This window comes from Colletotrichum truncatum (assembly GCF_014235925.2).
Source record: "Colletotrichum truncatum strain CMES1059 chromosome Unknown Contig_0010, whole genome shotgun sequence".
NCBI classification, from domain to species: Eukaryota; Fungi; Ascomycota; class Sordariomycetes; order Glomerellales; family Glomerellaceae; genus Colletotrichum; species Colletotrichum truncatum.
In genome coordinates, this window is record NW_027222407.1 from 240,078 (window position 1) to 257,481 (window position 17,404).

Below are 17,404 nucleotides of genomic sequence, written 5' to 3' on the forward strand. Positions count from 1 at the left end.
ACCCTCGAGAGGTTGAGTGCCCTGTGACTGCCACAGTGCGTCCCTCACGATCGAAGGGTGAACAGGGGAAGTCGAGTCGTGTGCCTTGCCTCCAAGCTGCTTTACTCTGGGTCTCAGGCAAGGGGATTTGGGGCGCAGGTCGTCCAGCCTGTTTGCCCGTATCCGAGTTGTCCGCGTATCCAGCCATTAACCAAGTATAGGGCCCTGGTACCAGTAGATGAGATATACCAAGATTGGTAAAAGCGTTCGCACGAGGCTCTCATACTCAGGTAACGTAAGCAAACATGAAGGGGGGAACGGGTAGCCCTACATAGTTTTCGCCGGCTTGCATTGTCTTGCCGTGCTTCGTCGTCCAACGGCATAGAGACAAAGAATGCATGCCAGTAGAAAGTGCTTCACATCAGATTCGCACCGAATGGACATATTCGTACACAGGTCTGGCATCGCCAAAGCGCACCCAACTATTCATCTCAACCTCAGGCGCCCGGCTGCGTCGTTGTTTTGCGACCATGTCTCGCCAACCTGCATCTGCGTACATTGCTTGTCTCTGATGAGTCCGGACCTGGCCCAACTATGACTTTTTCTAAATTGCAGTTTTGGAGTGTTCCAACCATAAACGCTCGTGCGCCAAAGACAGAGCTTAGGATTGGCATGCAATCTGCAGACTGATACGAGACACGCCGATGCCGATCAGCGGGACTCTGCACGAGCCAAACCTCTGCATGGCGCTGATGGGCGGCCATTCGGAGTCAATCTTTTCCCCGCCGTCTGAACTTCACGCCTTGCGAAACTCCGATGTTCACGATTTCTGCGCATGTATATATTTTGATTAAACGGATATCTTATTGTCGGTGATATTGCACAGTCGCATGAAATTACTCTTCCTCTTCATCCTCAGAATCGCCTTCAGAATCCTCTTCAAGCTCGTCTTCGCTCTCCTCCACTCCCTCCGGCCGGGGTATCATTGCAAATGCCGCCAAACAGGTGATGCGGTTTTGTGTATCGTAGGTTCCCAGTAGCTTGCCGCCTGTTGTTGCCTTGCTGTTACCGTTGCTGGTTCCCAACTCCTTCGTGTCGACCTTCCATAACCGCACTTTTCCATCGCTGCTGCCTCCGATAACAAACAGAGCTTGGTTAGCTTGCAGAATGGCCATGGTCTTGATACGGCCGGAGACCCCTGCTTCCTTCCCGCCAAGCTGAGCAATCAACTTGGCTGTAGACAGCGACTTGTCTTTCTCCGGCTTGTTGAGGTCATCCGTTTTTGTAGAGAAGAATAAGACTCGTCCATCCTCTGTTGAAACCGCTAGCATACTGGCTTCCGTCTCGCCCTCGATAGCAACATAAGAGAAATCGTGGATTTTGGTTCGGGTGTCAGGCATAACACGGCACTTAGGAACACTGTCCATGCCAAACACCACAATATCTCGGTCGAAGCCAACGGCAAACTCATCCTCGTCTTCGGTCTTGCCCCAAACTACCTTACGGCCCTCGCCACTTGAATGTTTCCCCTCTCCCGCTTCTTGCAGCATCTCTCGGCTGAAATTGAGAACACCCGCCTTCTTGCCAGTGACCAGATTCCACAATCGCATGCACCGCTCGCCTTTGCTGACACTGATCATCAACTTCATACTGGGGTGGATGGCAAAGTCGTTGACACCCGACGGTGTCCCGCCAAAGGGGGCAGTATCACCACTAGGCCTGCCTTGGGGCTTGGCTATCGGTGCCTTAATTGTCGACAGGACAGACCAGTCTCTTGTCCTCGTAACGGCGATCGTAGAATCTTCACTCGAAGAAAGTAGTTTAGACCGCGAGGGGAAAACCAGCTTGGTGATGCTTGACGAGTGGTGCAATAATGTTCCCAACTCGCGGTTTTTGGGGTTTTCGAGGATCGGTCGGGGAGCGACGGATGAAAGAAGCTCCTGGTTCTTCCTGTTTGGGGGATGCGCTGACAAGTTGTACAAGTTGATTCGCTCATCGGTGCTTCCAGATGCCAACAGCACTTTCTGGCCCTGTCCAGGGACAGGAGCTGAGAAAGGAGACAGGGCGACGGCACGTATCGCTGAGGTATGCGCGGTGAACAAGAATGTGTCGGCGAAATCAACGGTGCCCTCTGGCTTGATCGTAGCGGTAATGCCATGAAGAACCCGGTCATAGGAGCCTGCGACAATCTGGATCGTCAACTCCTCCGCCGGGAGACCTGATGATGTTTGTTTCGAAGCTGAGCTATTGCTGGTCGGCTTAGCCTTCTTTACGGGCGTTGCACCCTTGGCAGGAGTGGCGTTCGCAATCTCGACTCTCTTTCGTTTGACCATATTTATCGTCTTCGTTGTCGTCTATTTAGAATTGCGTAGGTTTTGGTGTTGCTACAGATCAGCTTAAAAAAGGTGCGACGCTGCAGCCCGGACAGAGGCTCGAGGCCCGAGAGAAAAAAAATTTGGCTGGATAAGAAAGTCTTATCGTTATCTGATATCGATAAGAACCATCAGTGATCTACCCCCACCAACGAAATCTGGATCTCTGTTGCCCGTTTTCAGGATGAGATGAGATTCAGGTGCTGCCATCTGGTGACACCTTCGTGGCAGCTGCGGCCCAGCCACTGACAGAAACTGTGGTGCATGACAATTACCCGACACTTCCCCGACTAAGTGCATTGCGAAACATGGAACTGTGAACAGGGTGTGCCAGGGTCTTGGTTAGCTCCCCAAGGCCTTATGCCAGCGCTCCACCACTAATAGCGGCTGATGGACGCTCCGTACCTATGCACTACGTACTGCCTACCCGTACTCCATACTGTCTTGCATGTCCAAGTTCAGGTCCAGCTTGATGGCAACCTGGAATCAACTCATCAAAGACGCCAACAACCGCCATCGAAACCCAAGAATGGCATAGGTGTGCCTTGATCGAGTCGAAAAAGCTCGTCAATGCCACGGTCCCTTCCCTAATAATCCTTATTCACACTGTCGCCTACCTTCTCACCGTCCTCCCTCGACCGCCCGCTGACTTCCCACCTCTCCAGTCTCACTGCATCGGGCGGCGATACCTCCACGTTCAGTCGACCACGACATCTCCGAGCCTTCTATAAAAATATGGCATCATACGGCCACCACATGCCCGCAGCGGCCCCGCGAGCTGCTCATCCTGCCACCTATGGCGCTGCGATGCCAGCTCCCGTGGCCTCAGCTCCTGCGGGCACTTTCGCTCCTGGAACCAAGATACAAGTTGGCAACCACAGGGTGGTGATTCAGAAATATCTATCTGAGGGAGGCTTTGCCCATGTTTATCTGGTGAAGCTTCCCAAGCCCATTGATGACACGGACGTGGCTGTCCTGAAGAGAGTGGCTGTTCCCGATAAGGAGGCGTTACGGAGCATGCGAACCGAGGTTGAGACCATGAAAAGGCTGAAAGGCCATCGACCAATCGTTACTTACATCGATTCGCATGCATCTGAAATGCGTGGGGGAGGCTACGAGGTCTTCCTTCTCATGGAATTCTGCAACGGAGGCGGCTTGATCGACTTTATGAACACGCGTCTACAACACCGACTGACCGAGCCTGAAATCCTCCACATCTTCACCGACATCGCTGAAGGAGTTGCTTGTATGCATTATCTTAAGCCGCCGCTACTTCATCGGGATCTAAAGGTTGAGAACGTTTTAATTCTCAGCCATGGCTCCCAGAAGAGATTCAAGCTCTGCGATTTTGGATCCGCCGCGCCTCCCAAACCCGCCCCGCAAACAGTTGTCGAATGTAGGCTCATGGACGAGGATGTCCAGAAGCACACCACCATGCAATACAGAAGCCCAGAGATGATCGACGTCTACCGCAAGCTACCGATCGACGAGAAATCGGACATATGGGCTTTGGGTGTGCTATTATACAAACTGTGTTACTACACTACGCCTTTTGAAGACCAGGGACAGCTGGCCATTCTCAATGCGAGCTATAGATTCCCAAGTTACCCGGTGTTCTCTGACCGGCTGAAGAAGCTCATTGGTACGTTCATACATGCGGAAGGAGAGCGACAACTAACAGGCATTAGCATCTATGTTGCGCGAGAGCCCTCAATCTAGACCGAATATTTATCAGGTTCTACGCGAAGGCTGTGCCATGCAGGGCCGTGATGTTCCTATACACGATGTGGGTTGTTCTAGCATGCTTTCAGGTGTACGGCTCACTAAGGAAATGCGTAGATCTATTCTGGAAAGCATCACTCAGAGCTGCAAAGTAAAGATCGGCGTTCTGCTGCAGACCATTCTCAATCTAAGCCCGTTGTTGGTGCCGTTTTCTCCCCGTCTGCGCAAGAAGAACAGGCCATTCCGGACATCGTTCCCATGAGAAGAGGGAGACTTCCAGCGACCAGCCAACCATCTCAGACTCAGCAAGCACCAAAGCCGAGTCCGTCCCCGATGCGGGTGACTAATGGGGATCCTTTTGCTGCTCTGGATACGCAAGCCGCTCCAACAGCTGCTCCTGTAGCTGCCCCAGCAGGAGATGTGGATGACTTTTCTTCCCGGTTTCCTTCTTTGGACCAATTTTCTCTCCTGCATGAGCAAGGGTCCAAATTCAACTTCGACTCGAACACCCCGCCCTCAACGCATCAGCAGAGGAACCTGGGCCAGAGGCCTAATGAGAATCCCGCCGATGCGGCTTTTACGGCGGCGCAGCCGACTCCGGAGAGCCAGGAACCCATTCGCTCTAGGACTGCTGCCCCAACAGGTACATCTTCTTACACGCCGCCAACAGTGAAGTCGCCGCCACCAGGCACTGCTGGCTTAACAAAGACTGCTTCGGCTCCTTCGAAGCCAACTGAGATGAGCAGAGCACATGCTATCATTCAGAAGAATCCCGAACTGCAAGCCATTTCATCTCAGTCCCAGACGCAAGCCCAGTATCAGGTTCCGCCATCGAGGTACGTCTCGACGGGTACGATGACAACCTCTCCAGCGCCTGAACAGCAAGCCCGGGAGCCTAAACCTATATGGCGAGTGCCTACATCCGACCATAGTCGGTCAGCCAGCCTTCCTCGTCAGGTAGATGCGAACGCCAGCTCGCGCTCAGGCACCGAGGATTCGGCCACGGGGTCCATTGCCCGCGTTCCATCGTACCAGTTCCGGCCGGCTCACGTACGGCATCCATCATCATCGCGTCCTTCACTGGAAGGTGGACGACCAAGCCTAGATCTTCTTGATTCAAGCGCCCAAAGAAGATCCATTGACGGCCGCCCGAGGCCAGTCAGTACCCATCTCGAGTCCAATTTAGATTTCTTGCGGGAGAAAGAAGGTTCTTCGAAGCCTCTGCCTTCCCCTAGTCTCTTGTCCCCGAAGTTCCCTGATAGAGTTCCTTCTCCTGCGGCGCCGATAGAATTCGAGGAGGAGGCCCATATTGAGTCGAACGTAGAGTTCTTGCGTAGTATGGAAGAGTCAAAGTCAGAGAAAAAGGACTGGGGCGCTAAGCATGGCAAACGGGGAAGTCTTAGCTCTTTGTCGGGGACGAAAAATATCTTTGCTGGAAAGTTTGGGGACGCGTTCAAACGGTTTGAAGGAAACCAGGCCCCTGTGCCCGCTCGAACCCCCTCACCTCTCAAGCAACCAGACCGCCCAGCATTAACTCCGATTGAAGGCTCAGAAGCTACCGACGGCCGCACTGATGACGGCAAGGGCTTGGAGGAAACTGAGGATATGACACCAGCAATGCGAAGAGAGCTTGAACGCCTGCGCCTTGAGGAAGAAGAGCGCCGTGTCGAAGCTGCCGCTGCAGAATACCGCCAACGGTTTACAAACCAAGGATCAAGCTCTGGCGGTCCCACTCCGCTGCCGAAAAGCATTGGTGGAGTCTCTCGGGCTGTCAGCATTCAAAACAGAGTGCAAACCCTTTTGAACGAGGGTCAGAAATCCGCGGCCCAGGTTCCCCGTACTGCTCAGGGTTATGGAGTCTACACCGATGCATCCTCAACCGGCAATCGTTTGGACAAACAGCTGCCCGATATCCCTCGCAAGCCGGTCGGTGGTCCCAAACCCCGATCCGTGACACCTTCCGGTTCGCAAGATGTCATGGTCCATAAAATACGTGCGTCCGCGAGTGAGCCAATGCCTCCAACTGGACGAAACACTCCTGGGCCAAGACCAGTGGCACCGCGTAAGCCAATGCACCTTAATAGCCTCCCAACTGGTGGCCGACCAAGCTCGCCACCAAAAACGTCGCAGCCCCCTACTATGCCCTCCGACCATTTGGTTGGCGTGGGGTTGTCAGGGCGGTCAGTACTGGAGATGTCAGCAAAAGAGAAAGACGACTACCTACAGGACTTTTCAAAGCGTTTCCCTAGTCTGGGCTCTATCGAGATGGTTGAGCGGGATCTCGCGGCAGAGGCAGGGGAGCCACGACCGGCACGGTGAGACATTGCATACCTTGCGCACCAACAGCTTGCCATCCTCGCCGGCAGAGCTGATTTAGACGGATAGGTTGGGTTAGATTTGAATACATACACTGATCAGCAAGCGTGAACAATGTCAAATTTTGCGTGCGACCAACGCTGCGGTGGGTTAGATCTAGCCGGTCATGGCCCTTATGCCGTACCTCGAAGCGGCAGGGCTTTTTCTTGTATAAATGGCCGTAGAACACTGTTTCAATACGATGCGCCTATTCAAAGACCAAAATGTATTTTCCAGTCGTACTTCTATTATGTATTTAACTGTAGCATTTTAAGTGCAAAACGTCGTCATTCATGAGAAAAAGAATCTAACAGTACAGCAGGACGTACTAGGCAGAAAAGAGCATCCTGATCTCTCAATATGACCTTGAAAATTTTCCCGTGGTATTTCTAAGATGCTTTCGCAGCACGTCATTTTACCCTTCTCTTTCTCTCTTACACCTTTGATTCGCCGATTTTCCACGGCTGAGAAAGCTCATTACAAATTGATATCGAGCAAAACATGGCCTTCGCCCCCTATTATTTATTAAAACAGAGCACGTGCAATCCGGCGCGGGAGGTTTGCCCATGTCTTCTCGGGCATAGGTTCTTCGCTAGGATCCTGGAGGCGGACACCAGAGTTGAGGTCGATCTCGTGAAGGGGTACATACAAACGCCAGTCGCGCGAGATGACCTTCCAGAGGAGGTAGAGGAAGACGGCAATGGGAGCAGCAAGGTAGGCCTTGAAGAATGCCTCAGCGTCAGGTTTGGCACCAGGGGAGGGCTACGGGCCGGGTTAGCGCTGCGACATTTTGACTTGACGGTAGAGTAACTTACGTAAAGAGCGTTATAAAATGTGGCCGCAAGACAGAGAAGGTTGAGAGCAAGGCCGATGACGCTTCCCCAGATGCCAAGTGGTACCTTATAGGGGATCTGGTCGAGAGTGTAGCCCTGCAGTTTCCAGGCCATACGCATGCGGATGTGCGCCATGCAGATGGAGCCCCAAACAAAGAGGTAAGCCAGACCAGTAAGGGCGAGGAGCCAGCCAAAGACGGTGCTGCTGTCTGCGGACTCGCCAATGAACGCAAGCAATCCGAAGGCAATCTGGACCGCGATGCACCAAAGGGGGCGGCCCTTCTTGTCAACATAGGCAAGGAAGCGAGGCGCCATGCCCCGCTCAGCCATGGCCTGCATTGTGCGGGTTGAACCAAATGTGCAGGAGTTTGCGACCGAAATGACAGCGATGGTAATGACAGCGTTAAAAATCGAAGGGAGGATCTGGATGCCGGCATCCTGGATGGCAAGGACGAAGGGGGACGCCTTGGTGTTTGCGCCGGAGGAGCCCATGAGACGGGGGTCATTAGCGGGGACAATGAGGCCGAGTATAAGGAGATTGACAATATAGAAGAATGCGATGCGCCAGAAGACCTGCTTGGAAGCCATGGGAATGGATTTGCGCGGGTCTGTTGATTCGGCGGCGGCCAGGCCAACAAGCTCAGTGCCGCCAAACGCAAAAGCTGCAACAACGAAGACACTAGCAAAACCATTGAAGCCATTTTGGAAGGCGCCCGGATCATGCCAGTACTTCACGCCGAGATAACCCCTGTCACCAACGCCACCACAGTTGATGACGATGCCGAGAATGATGAAGCCCGTGCAAGCGGCGATCTTGATGATGCTGAGAACGAACTCGACCTCTCCATAGCCGCGGACACCGAAGACTTGAATGACGATGAGTACAACGAGAAAGACGGTTACCCAGACACCCATGTTAATGTCATCGCGCCAGAATTTGATCGTGATACTGGCTGCGATGAGCTCGAAGGGAAGAACAGTTAGCCAGGCCATAGCATATTCCCAGCCCATTGCGAAGCCCCTATGACATGGTTAGATAGATGTGTGTGTTTGATTACAAGAGCAACTGACCAGGATGGGTCGACGAATCGGCAGACATAGGTATAAAAGGCACCGTTGACAGGGTAAAGTACTGCCATCTCAGCGAGTGCTTGGGTCGTGAACATCAACATGATTCCAACAATCAGGTAGCCGATAACCTGCAGTCTTATGGTTAGGTTTAGATCATACTCAATAGGAGGTCATTGGGCTCTTACCAAAGCGGCTGGACCGCCAGTTCGAAGCGCTCCTCCAGAGCCAACAAAAAGACCTGCACCGATGGCACCACCTACAAGAATAAAGATTAGCACAGAACTATCAAGTGGAAGTTCATAATCCAATGTATCTTACCGATAGCAATCATCTGCATGTGCCGATTGTGGAGGTTTCGTTGAAGGGGCTCGCCCTTGGTGACCACTCCGACCTCAACATCGTGGGATTCGTATCCATCTTGGACATCCACTACAGCGGGTTCTTTCGTTTGGTGCTTCTCGCCATCTGTTGATTGGGTGGACATCTTTGCGAACCGTGCCAAACGATGTGGATTTCTGGGTATCGCTGTTGGATATTGGAAAGAGGGAACAACTGGGGACGATTCACCACCTCAACTTTGGAGTGTTGAGGAACACCCCGATATATACTTTAGAATTGGTCAGACCAGGAGTTCGATCTGTCTAGTGACCGGGGAACGATCTCGGATACTGACTTCTCACACTTCTGTTAATCCAGGTCGTCTGTTCCAGGTCCACGGGGGCAGGACTGCGCTCCCCGGCCTCGCCGCTGCAGTAGCCTCTTTCCATCCTCCCACACGACAGAGTAGTTGAGCGGGCTAGACCCTTGTTTGATTGCTCGGACTCTAGTGGACAAAGCTTTCGAAACTGATAACAGTAGTCCTGCCCCGGAACTAGAGACCAAAATGGCTTGACCTCTAGCTCCAGCAGAGGGAACCGGGCCGGGGTAGTCCCATTATCACCCGGCGCGGCGTGCGTGTTGCTGACAAGGGTAGGCGGGGTATCTGACGTTAGCTCAAGTCCCGGGCTGAAGCAACCAATAATTGAATCTGGTGACGGTAGGAGCAGGCCATTCGGGTGGTTAAGGTCAACTCGCTGGAGATGCTCCTGATGGTCCGGGCCCTGTAGATATGCTGGCGTTTCTCGGTGTTACTTTGGAGTTTGTTTCCCACCCAGCTCCGCTCACCTGCCATCTCTTCCACAGGTCTGCCAGTCATGTTTTGATACCCCCGCTACGATACGACAGCATGAGGTGTATAATGTACTCCATTGACCGATGCGGAAGGTAGACAGAAAGCAAAACTCTATGTGAGTGCTGTCTTAAAACGGTTTGCACGTTTATTAATATCAAGGTCTCTGGTTCGCCATCACATTTTACGGATCGCGAGATCCCCTCTCTTGGGACAACCTATTAATTACCCATTGGTTTCGGAGAGAGGGGTTGGTAGAAGTGATAAGACTTGTACATGCGGAGTCTGCCTCTAGTAAGGAAAGGGTTAGAGGCTCCGAAATGATCAAAGAGCATTATTCGGGGCGAGACACTCACTTGATTGTGCGCTTGACGCCTGTGGGATTGTCGCCACATCGTAGAACGATAAACGCACTAAATTGTCATGTAGAATGTGTTCTAGAACATTGTTCGACGCAGTGTACCACAGGTGTTCGCGGAAGCTGGGGATTAGCGTCCCGAAGGTGAACTAGCACACCACCATTCTCTGGCTCGAGTTGGCCTGCCTAGTGGCATGACTTATGCCTGGTAATCATTTGGAATTGGTTTAGCAGCCTGGAAGACTGACTATTGACTGTGGATACAATAATCTTGCTTCTCATGTTTGGTTCTCAGGCTAGACTGCAAGACGGAGGTAAGTGAGATGGTTGGTTGAAGTTTCGTCTCCCCTGTGTGCCGAGAGAAATCAAGCTTTGGCAAGATCTAGGTCGGTGACAGCCATTGGCCCAATGCTTAGCCAAGCGGCGGACACTGTGTCCGACCCCTAGCCGCTCGTAGCCTCTTGTGGCGTGCGCGTGCGCGTGAGCGTGCTCATGCCTGCGACACCCTCTTGCACCTAGTCATGTAAAGATAGCGTTTACTTCTGCTATCCAAAATTGGCAGGAGGTTGATTGCCTATCTGCTTGATAAGTAACCGAAGCAGGATTTTAGTTCCAAGATACCTTGACAAGCATTGCTGCTCCAAGTCAACAGTTTTGTCGAGATGCTCTTTACGAAAAGGAATGGATCACTTCGCCGGGAACTGCCCTTTAACCTGTGCCTCGTGTCTACCGCTCATGAAACGAGACTGCTCTAACACTTGGGGAAGTTGCTGCCATCCCGTGGCTCTTCCACGGGTCCAGGCATACCCTGGGCGCATCACCCTCATGCCCGCTTCATCATTAAATGAGCTGCAGTGGGACTATTGATATTTTCGCGTCTTAAACCTATCACAAACGACAGTTGCCGATCTTGACAGTAATGAGTACGGAATGGACAGGTTCGCTTCTATCGCAATCTTACCTTTTATCACACTGGAGTTTTGATCTCCTGACATCTACTCCCTGTCCTCGCTAGGGTCGGACTCACCGAGATACCAGAAGAACAAGAGACCATCCGAGGTTTTGACAAGCACTTAAACGCACAATAGCTGGGCGTCTAAAAGCGCCATGGAATATGATCGAGAGTGATACATGGTCTGCTTGTCCGCATATTTTCTTCCCGTTTTGTCTCGTGGTCATTTGCCATGTCTTCAACTTCATGGGGTGCTGTGTAGCCTGGGTGGGTGGGCAAGTGTGATATTGGCTCATTTTGTGATTGGCGTACCAACTGCCAGCCCATCTCTGCATGCACTAGAACGTTTCTAGCGTCGTTCTAGCTTCCTTCAATCAGCAGGTTGCTTTCCCAGAGCAACGTCCTGCGCATCATCTGCCAACACACCACAACCCTTGCTAGTCGGGCGGGCTTTAATGCGGTGCATCTGGGCCTGTTCCGACATCATGTCGATAGGATGATGATTTGAATGGCAGGATATGTGGGCTCACACATTAAATAATGTATCCCGCTAATAATGAGACTTGTAGAGGAATCGTATGCATTACATTAACCCATTCTAGGCAATGGCGTGAATGTGTACCCATCAAGTTGCGGCGTCCGCATCGCTTCTATGTGCCCTCGTTGATACAGTGCAAACCAGACGGCATCAGAGTTGACTGCTTCAAGCGCTTGGCGTGCCTCCGGATTTTTTTGGATAACTTCTGCCATCAACTCCAGGAATTCGTCGAATATCTCGGCCTCAATGCGCACATGAGACACAATGGCTGTCAGCAGTCGAACAACTGCCTCCCAGATTTGTGCTGCCTGAGAAAACTTGCCCAGGCCGCCTGCTACCGTGCTAACTGCAACGTCTGTCGATTGTTGGCCCAGCAAATCGTTGTCAGAGCGGATGGGGATGATGATGCCCTGACCAGTGGGAGCAGTCCTTTCGCTAATTCTGTCCGTATCTTGATGAGTCCTTGTCTTGTTTTGGGCGCGCGCAGCCTCCATCTTTTTTGCTCGACACCACTTCCCCAAGCCATCCCACCATTCTGTCTTGATCCTAGAACTCAAGAAGTCACCTGCGGTGACGCACAGTATTGAAAGAGAGTCACATGCTGAAATGCTTACAAAAGTTTCCTGGTCGTAGAGCCTAGTGATGACGACAGGCCAAACGACATTGATGAGGGGCAGAAATGAGTCCTCGTCGCCAGAGAGGGCGGGCGAAACGGTTGCCAAGAGATCGAGCAACGATTTTCGTAGCGTCGGGCTCGATGAAGTAAGATAATGCTGTGTAAGGCTCGTGATTTTTTCTAGTAAGATGTAAGTCGGAGTCTTCGGTGGTTTCTCTTTGTCAACCCGGTTGTCCACTTCGTCTTCATCTGCCGCCTTCTCAGTTCCCCAGGGCTGTTGCGGATGCCCTTGGGGTTCCTCTTCCTCTGCTTCATTCGCCACTTTCTTTTCTCTGTTTTGCCGTTGCTTCAGCAGGCCGATGATATCCTCGATAGTGACTGGCTTGGCGGCAACCTTTTTGTGGTTACCAGAGCCATTCTGTCGACCTTCAAGCAGGAGTTTGTCAGATTTTGCGCCTTGGTTGACAACCTCCTTGAGAACAGAGAAGAGACTTTCCACGAAAAGAGGGTACCCGTGGTAGTTATCCAATGCGGCGAATATGGATGCCACCACATCGTCCAGGTATGGCAGTAGACGCGGCCCTGTTAGGCGGGTCATCATAACCAGCACTTTTGTGGATGCCGGCGAGATATCGAACGTGTTGAGGCGTAGCGAAATTGAGTTGATCATGTAATCAACGTTCTCGATAATCAACTCAGACACACTCGTGTATCCACAAGACGCGGCTAATATGTTCAGTGTCGTTATGGTATGTTCTCTCAGTAAAGGACTTGTTGAGCCCAGGAAAGTCGTAGTTGGGTACAGAACATCGATAAGTTCAGGTCTAAAGGCCTCGCCCAATCGAGATGCTGCAAATGAAGTAACCTCCAGTGCAGTAGCCTCCAATCTCCAATCAGCCTCGGAGAGTTCTGAGTGAGAATCAAGTACCATAACGGCGAATGAGTACACTTCTTGAAAGACGGCATCGGCCCCCTCGTCGGAAGGACCTAACGAGGAGAAATCGAGAAGGTCATCCAACTCGTTGGAACGAGACAATGAGGCTTTAAGGAGCTCAAAGCTTAACCAAAACGACGCTGTCTGGGCATCACCCGTTGCATCCCGGGCGTAATCCAGCATTTCAGCGGCTAGTTTGGTCTGCTGAGATGGTGGGCCAATTTGAGAGAGCAGGCCTATTATTGCTGATCTTGTTCCGGCTTGGCTCTCTTGGCTTAACAAGGTCAATTGATACTGTTTTGAGGCTTCTTCCGCCTTCACAACATCTCGGCTGTACCATGAAGCGTCGGTTGCCACTTGATCCATGATTTTGCTTGATTTTGTGCCGGTTATCAGATATGTGACGCTTTCTCTTAGAGCTGCCGCAATTGATTCATCGAGAAGAGAAGAGTCTAGTTGCAAGGTGCTCACCATAGTCATGCCTTTCCTGAGATTATGGATGGCTGACTGTTTGTTGCCTTCGTCGGCAGACTGCATAATCCGTGGCAAGCTCGTAATCCAGTTATAGCAGGTAACCTTGACAGTTTCTCCGAGTTCAGGATATATGATTGCTAGATCTTGTAGACTTGTTGCAGCCATCGATGGAGCATGGTCTGTTGAGGACAGAACTATAGCAGATTCTACCAGCATTGAGGCACAAGTCTCCAGGGTGGTATGGCACTCGTCAAGAAGCCCCAGAGATAATGCTAGTAACGTCTCTCGTACATCCAAAGATTCATGGCCGCGGAGCTTTAGAACCGTTGTTAAAGCTAGCTTTATCTGCGATGATGTAGCTTTCAGCCAAGACGGGCTTAGTAGTTCGCCCGTTTCGGCCTCGGAAGAGGTCGAGCGAGTTAAATTTGCAGTGATACTTCGGGTCTTGACATCTCCCAGAACTTGTAAGATAACAAGTTTCAAGACCTGAATAGACGCAACAAGAACTCTAGTCTTCTCTCTCTGGGGTTTGGCAAGGATTTTAGTCAAGGATGAAACTACACCAGGCAGGAATGATGCAAGGGCACCATGGTCTCTGATACCGGTGTAGAAACAGCCTAGAGTGCGTAGAGCTTCGAGCTGAATCTCTGGTGTTCTGCCGTCTGTGACACATACCAGAAGGACAGTGATGGTATGCCCAAGATTCGGCACCATTTTCTCTTCGGTCAGAGCTGCTGCTGCCTTTGCCGACGACCCGGTCACAGTAATTAGGGTGGTAAGGGCTCTTAGTGATTCTAGTTCGGTTTCTTCGGGAAGATCACGCGTTTCCTCCCGACCCGGAACCCCCCCAATGATGAAGGTGAGAAGTATAAGGAGCTGCTGCATAATTTGGGGCGAAATGCTCGATTTCCAACCGTGATGGATGATAATGGTCAGGCACTTGACCGCGAGCTCGACAAGCCGCTTAGGATGATGCTCTTGGTTGCGGAAGACATGTGAAAGTGGGAAGAAGACATAATCGGCAAGCTTCTCATCCATTACCGTAGCGTCTTTATTGATCTGGTCGCTGAGGATGTGAAACAGCTCCGTTGTCAATTCTGTGAGCCGTTTGAATGAAGATGTGCCTTCAGGTGGCCGGATAGCCAACTGGCTGATTGAGACGCAGCATGGCTTAAGCTAGTGATAGATGTGTCAGATGTAACTATGGAATAGGAGTGTGGAAGCGAACCTGTTGAAAGAACTCATTTCGAGCCGGAGTCGCGTTTGTCAAACTGGTCGCCATAGCGAGAGTAGCGAACACTCATCCCAGCCTTGAGCGCTTTGGGTTTCGTTTCGTGGAGCTTTCTACTCAAACAGTAATTTCTGCTGCCCCAAAGGCTCTATCTGTGTTGGTTGTTTTAGTGTAGTTTAATAAGTAATGGAAGATACGGTGTGACAAAGATATGGGTTTCGTTACGCTTCAGTTGCAGCCTGCACAGCTCACGACAAGGTTGTGAGTTCCGTAGGCACACCGAATTGGTGAGTGTAGAATTGTCGGCTGGACCAATCCGGGAGCTTTTCTGTGGAGCAGGTTTAGAAGGACACCCCCCACTATCAAACAGCTACTAACTTTACAATGCTGCACTGGAAACAGCTCACTGCCCCGCAGCTGTAGAAGTGCAAGTTAAAGCTCTTAGTTACGTCAACCTCAGCAGGCTCCCCATTTCAGCCAACTGCAGACCAAGACGTGCATCTAGAGTACTGTGGCAAATGCATAATTTTGGTTCTGAACCAAGAGCTCTCGAAAAATCACAAGCAGGTTTTAATCTTGAGTCCCGCACTTTTCTAGCAACGATGGCTACAGGACCGTTTTCTTGCACCGTCCATCCCTATGCATCTCCAACTACAAACTCTGCCGCCTACGAGATAGGGTCGTCTGGCGCTTCAAACGCCATCCTTTTCATTGGCGGGCTCGGCGATGGGCCTCACACCGTCCTGTACACCTTAACTATAGCCAATCATCTGCAGACGAAAGGGCAGGATTGGTCAGTTTTTGAGATCCGGATGAGGAGCTCGTTTACAGGCTACGGTTACTCGAGTCTTAAGAACGATGTCGAAGATATATCAGCTCTAGTGAGATATCTCCGAGGCATTGGAAAGAAAAAGATTGTTCTCATGGGACACTCAACTGGATGTCAGGTACGTGTATCCAATGCGTAAATAACCCTTGGGGATTGCGGCTTATTGTAGCAGGACTGCATGGAGTACACCAAGCATAAGGAGGATCCTGTTGATGGCTTCATCCTCCAAGGCCCTGCTTCTGACAGAGAGAGCATCGTCGACTTCGTCGATTCTGAAGAGTTGAAAAAGAGCCTGGAACTTGCGGAGAAGATGATTTCTGGGGGCAAGGGAAGTGAAGTCATGCCTAGAGACTACGTGCCGTCTGTTTTCTCGACTCCTCTCACTGCGTATCGCTGGCATTCGTTGGCAGCCAAAGGGTAAGTTAGATCTCTGATGATTTGGAAGCATCCTATGCTGATTAAACCAAGGGGTGACGACGATTACTTCTCATCTGATCTTGATGACACTTTCGTGTCTTCAGTATGGAATCGTTTTGAACAGCCCGTCATGGCCCTACATTCGGCCGAGGACGAGTTCGTCCCTGCCAGCATCGACAAGCAGGCTCTCATCGAATCCTGGAAAAAAACGAGCCCCAAAGTGCATCCGCTGTCTGGCTTGATCCCGGGAGCCAGCCACACAGTTAACAATCCGGACTCTCAGGTATGGCTGGCAGACCGCGTGATTCAATTCATTCAGCAAGTATGAAGCAGGTAGCAAGTTCCGCGTGTCGACAGGGTGGTCGCCGACCAGCGACTGGCGGTGACAAGTTACCGCAAACTCATATACATAGATATAGTCAAGCAGCAAAGTGTTTTAAGACGCCTCTTGTACACGTAATTATCCATCGGTTCGGCAGTGACCATCTAATTTTCTTGGAAACTTTTATGGTGAGCTTCCTTTCTCAACCCCACTTCCCCGGAGCGCCTGTTTGCGAGGTCGGCGATAAGCAGGATTGCGTACCGAGACCCACTGTTTCGGGTAACAGGTCCGCGGCGATGCTTAATGCAGGTCGGCGACCCTAAGAACCGCTTGATTATGGCATCGCGGGGGTCGCGAATACTTAATCCCATGGGAGCTCTCCGAAATCATCCACAACTCGAAAACGTAACTACAACTCAACGACCCTCGAAACAAAACTTAAGATCTTCATAGCCGTCGACAGCTCCAGACTTGAGAACCTGACCACTTCGTTTTCGATATGTGCTTTGGAGTCACTTGTTCGACTTGCTGTGAGACTAGCCACGCATCCTCAAATCCCAATCTAGAGTAGGTAACAAAGCTGATACGTTAGCAGCAAAAGCAACCTGGCGCGGTTGCGGTCAGCACATCCCCTCGGCTCTGAGCGGTATCCCTGAGGATCAGTGGTGCACATGCACGCCTCGCGTCACAGTCAACGGCAAGGAGTATCCGCCGGCAGGCTCAGTATCAATTCCCGGTATGTCTTGGCTGAGCAGCTTGTTGGGCGGGGGCAGTTCGAATGACAAGGCGACGCAGGATTCTAAAAGACGGGGAGAGCTTTGAAAACCGTCATTTTATGTGCGAAAATATGGCAAATGTAAAACAATGAATAGGAGCGAGAGCGGGGGCGGGGCGTTGATTTGGAGGAGATGGCCAGTGAGTCGTTTGTTGGTTGGGTGGCAGGACAGGTGGCGTAGAGGTTTTAAGAATCAAAACGTGACACGACTTCGTGTGTTTCTCTGCTTCCCAGTGCTCCTCCGTCAACTCGACGGGGAGACCATCTGAAGAGTCCTCCCTCACAGAGAGTCGGATTTTACTGTTTAGACAATGTTGGAGAAGTTCTCAGTGTTTACCCTATACCCCTCACACACACACACCCCCCTCTTTTGGAATTCTAGTGGGTTTCACTTACCTAAAACGCTCTCCTCGGTCTCCCATCGGTGCTGTTGCTTGGTTATTTACGAATAGAAACTC

The 17,404-nt window shown here is 51.4% G+C and overlaps 7 protein-coding genes across 7 annotated transcripts; 3 read left to right on the top strand and 4 right to left on the bottom strand.

Annotated features, from left to right (window-relative positions):
• Positions 1 to 875: 875 nt before the first annotated feature.
• Positions 876 to 2,312, bottom strand: CTRU02_213534 (Protein MAK11; the record flags this gene model as incomplete). Its single annotated transcript, XM_036730737.1, has 1 exon — positions 876 to 2,312. One exon carries the CDS (start codon positions 2,310 to 2,312, stop codon positions 876 to 878), a length of 1,437 nt encoding a protein of 478 aa, XP_036577513.1.
• Positions 2,313 to 3,086: 774 nt separating this feature from the next.
• Positions 3,087 to 6,392, top strand: CTRU02_213535 (nak nak-unclassified protein kinase; the record flags this gene model as incomplete). The annotated part of the gene is made up of 3 exons (XM_036730736.1): positions 3,087 to 3,993; positions 4,040 to 4,137; positions 4,191 to 6,392. The coding sequence occupies 3 exons, from the start codon at positions 3,087 to 3,089 to the stop codon at positions 6,390 to 6,392; spliced, it is 3,207 nt and encodes a 1,068-aa protein (XP_036577512.1).
• A 561-nt stretch (positions 6,393 to 6,953) lies between these two features.
• On the bottom strand, positions 6,954 to 8,816 carry CTRU02_213536 (amino acid permease; the record flags this gene model as incomplete). The annotated part of the gene is made up of 5 exons (XM_036730735.1): positions 6,954 to 7,190; positions 7,244 to 8,282; positions 8,333 to 8,460; positions 8,518 to 8,588; positions 8,651 to 8,816. The coding sequence occupies 5 exons, from the start codon at positions 8,814 to 8,816 to the stop codon at positions 6,954 to 6,956; spliced, it is 1,641 nt and encodes a 546-aa protein (XP_036577511.1).
• A 2,065-nt stretch (positions 8,817 to 10,881) lies between these two features.
• Positions 10,882 to 11,145, bottom strand: CTRU02_213537 (uncharacterized protein; the record flags this gene model as incomplete). The annotated part of the gene is made up of 1 exon (XM_036730734.1): positions 10,882 to 11,145. The coding sequence occupies one exon, from the start codon at positions 11,143 to 11,145 to the stop codon at positions 10,882 to 10,884; it is 264 nt and encodes an 87-aa protein (XP_036577510.1).
• Positions 11,146 to 11,398: 253 nt separating this feature from the next.
• On the bottom strand, positions 11,399 to 14,654 carry CTRU02_213538 (heat repeat protein; the record flags this gene model as incomplete). The annotated part of the gene is made up of 2 exons (XM_036730733.1): positions 11,399 to 14,548; positions 14,601 to 14,654. The coding sequence occupies 2 exons, from the start codon at positions 14,652 to 14,654 to the stop codon at positions 11,399 to 11,401; spliced, it is 3,204 nt and encodes a 1,067-aa protein (XP_036577509.1).
• A 551-nt stretch (positions 14,655 to 15,205) lies between these two features.
• CTRU02_213539 (esterase lipase) lies at positions 15,206 to 16,177 on the top strand (the record flags this gene model as incomplete). The annotated part of the gene is made up of 3 exons (XM_036730732.2): positions 15,206 to 15,550; positions 15,605 to 15,849; positions 15,901 to 16,177. 3 exons carry the CDS (start codon positions 15,206 to 15,208, stop codon positions 16,175 to 16,177), a joined length of 867 nt encoding a protein of 288 aa, XP_036577508.2.
• A 493-nt stretch (positions 16,178 to 16,670) lies between these two features.
• CTRU02_213540 (uncharacterized protein) lies at positions 16,671 to 16,993 on the top strand (the record flags this gene model as incomplete). The annotated part of the gene is made up of 2 exons (XM_070206075.1): positions 16,671 to 16,701; positions 16,767 to 16,993. 2 exons carry the CDS (start codon positions 16,671 to 16,673, stop codon positions 16,991 to 16,993), a joined length of 258 nt encoding a protein of 85 aa, XP_070060107.1.
• Between the last annotated feature and the right edge of the window lie 411 nt (positions 16,994 to 17,404).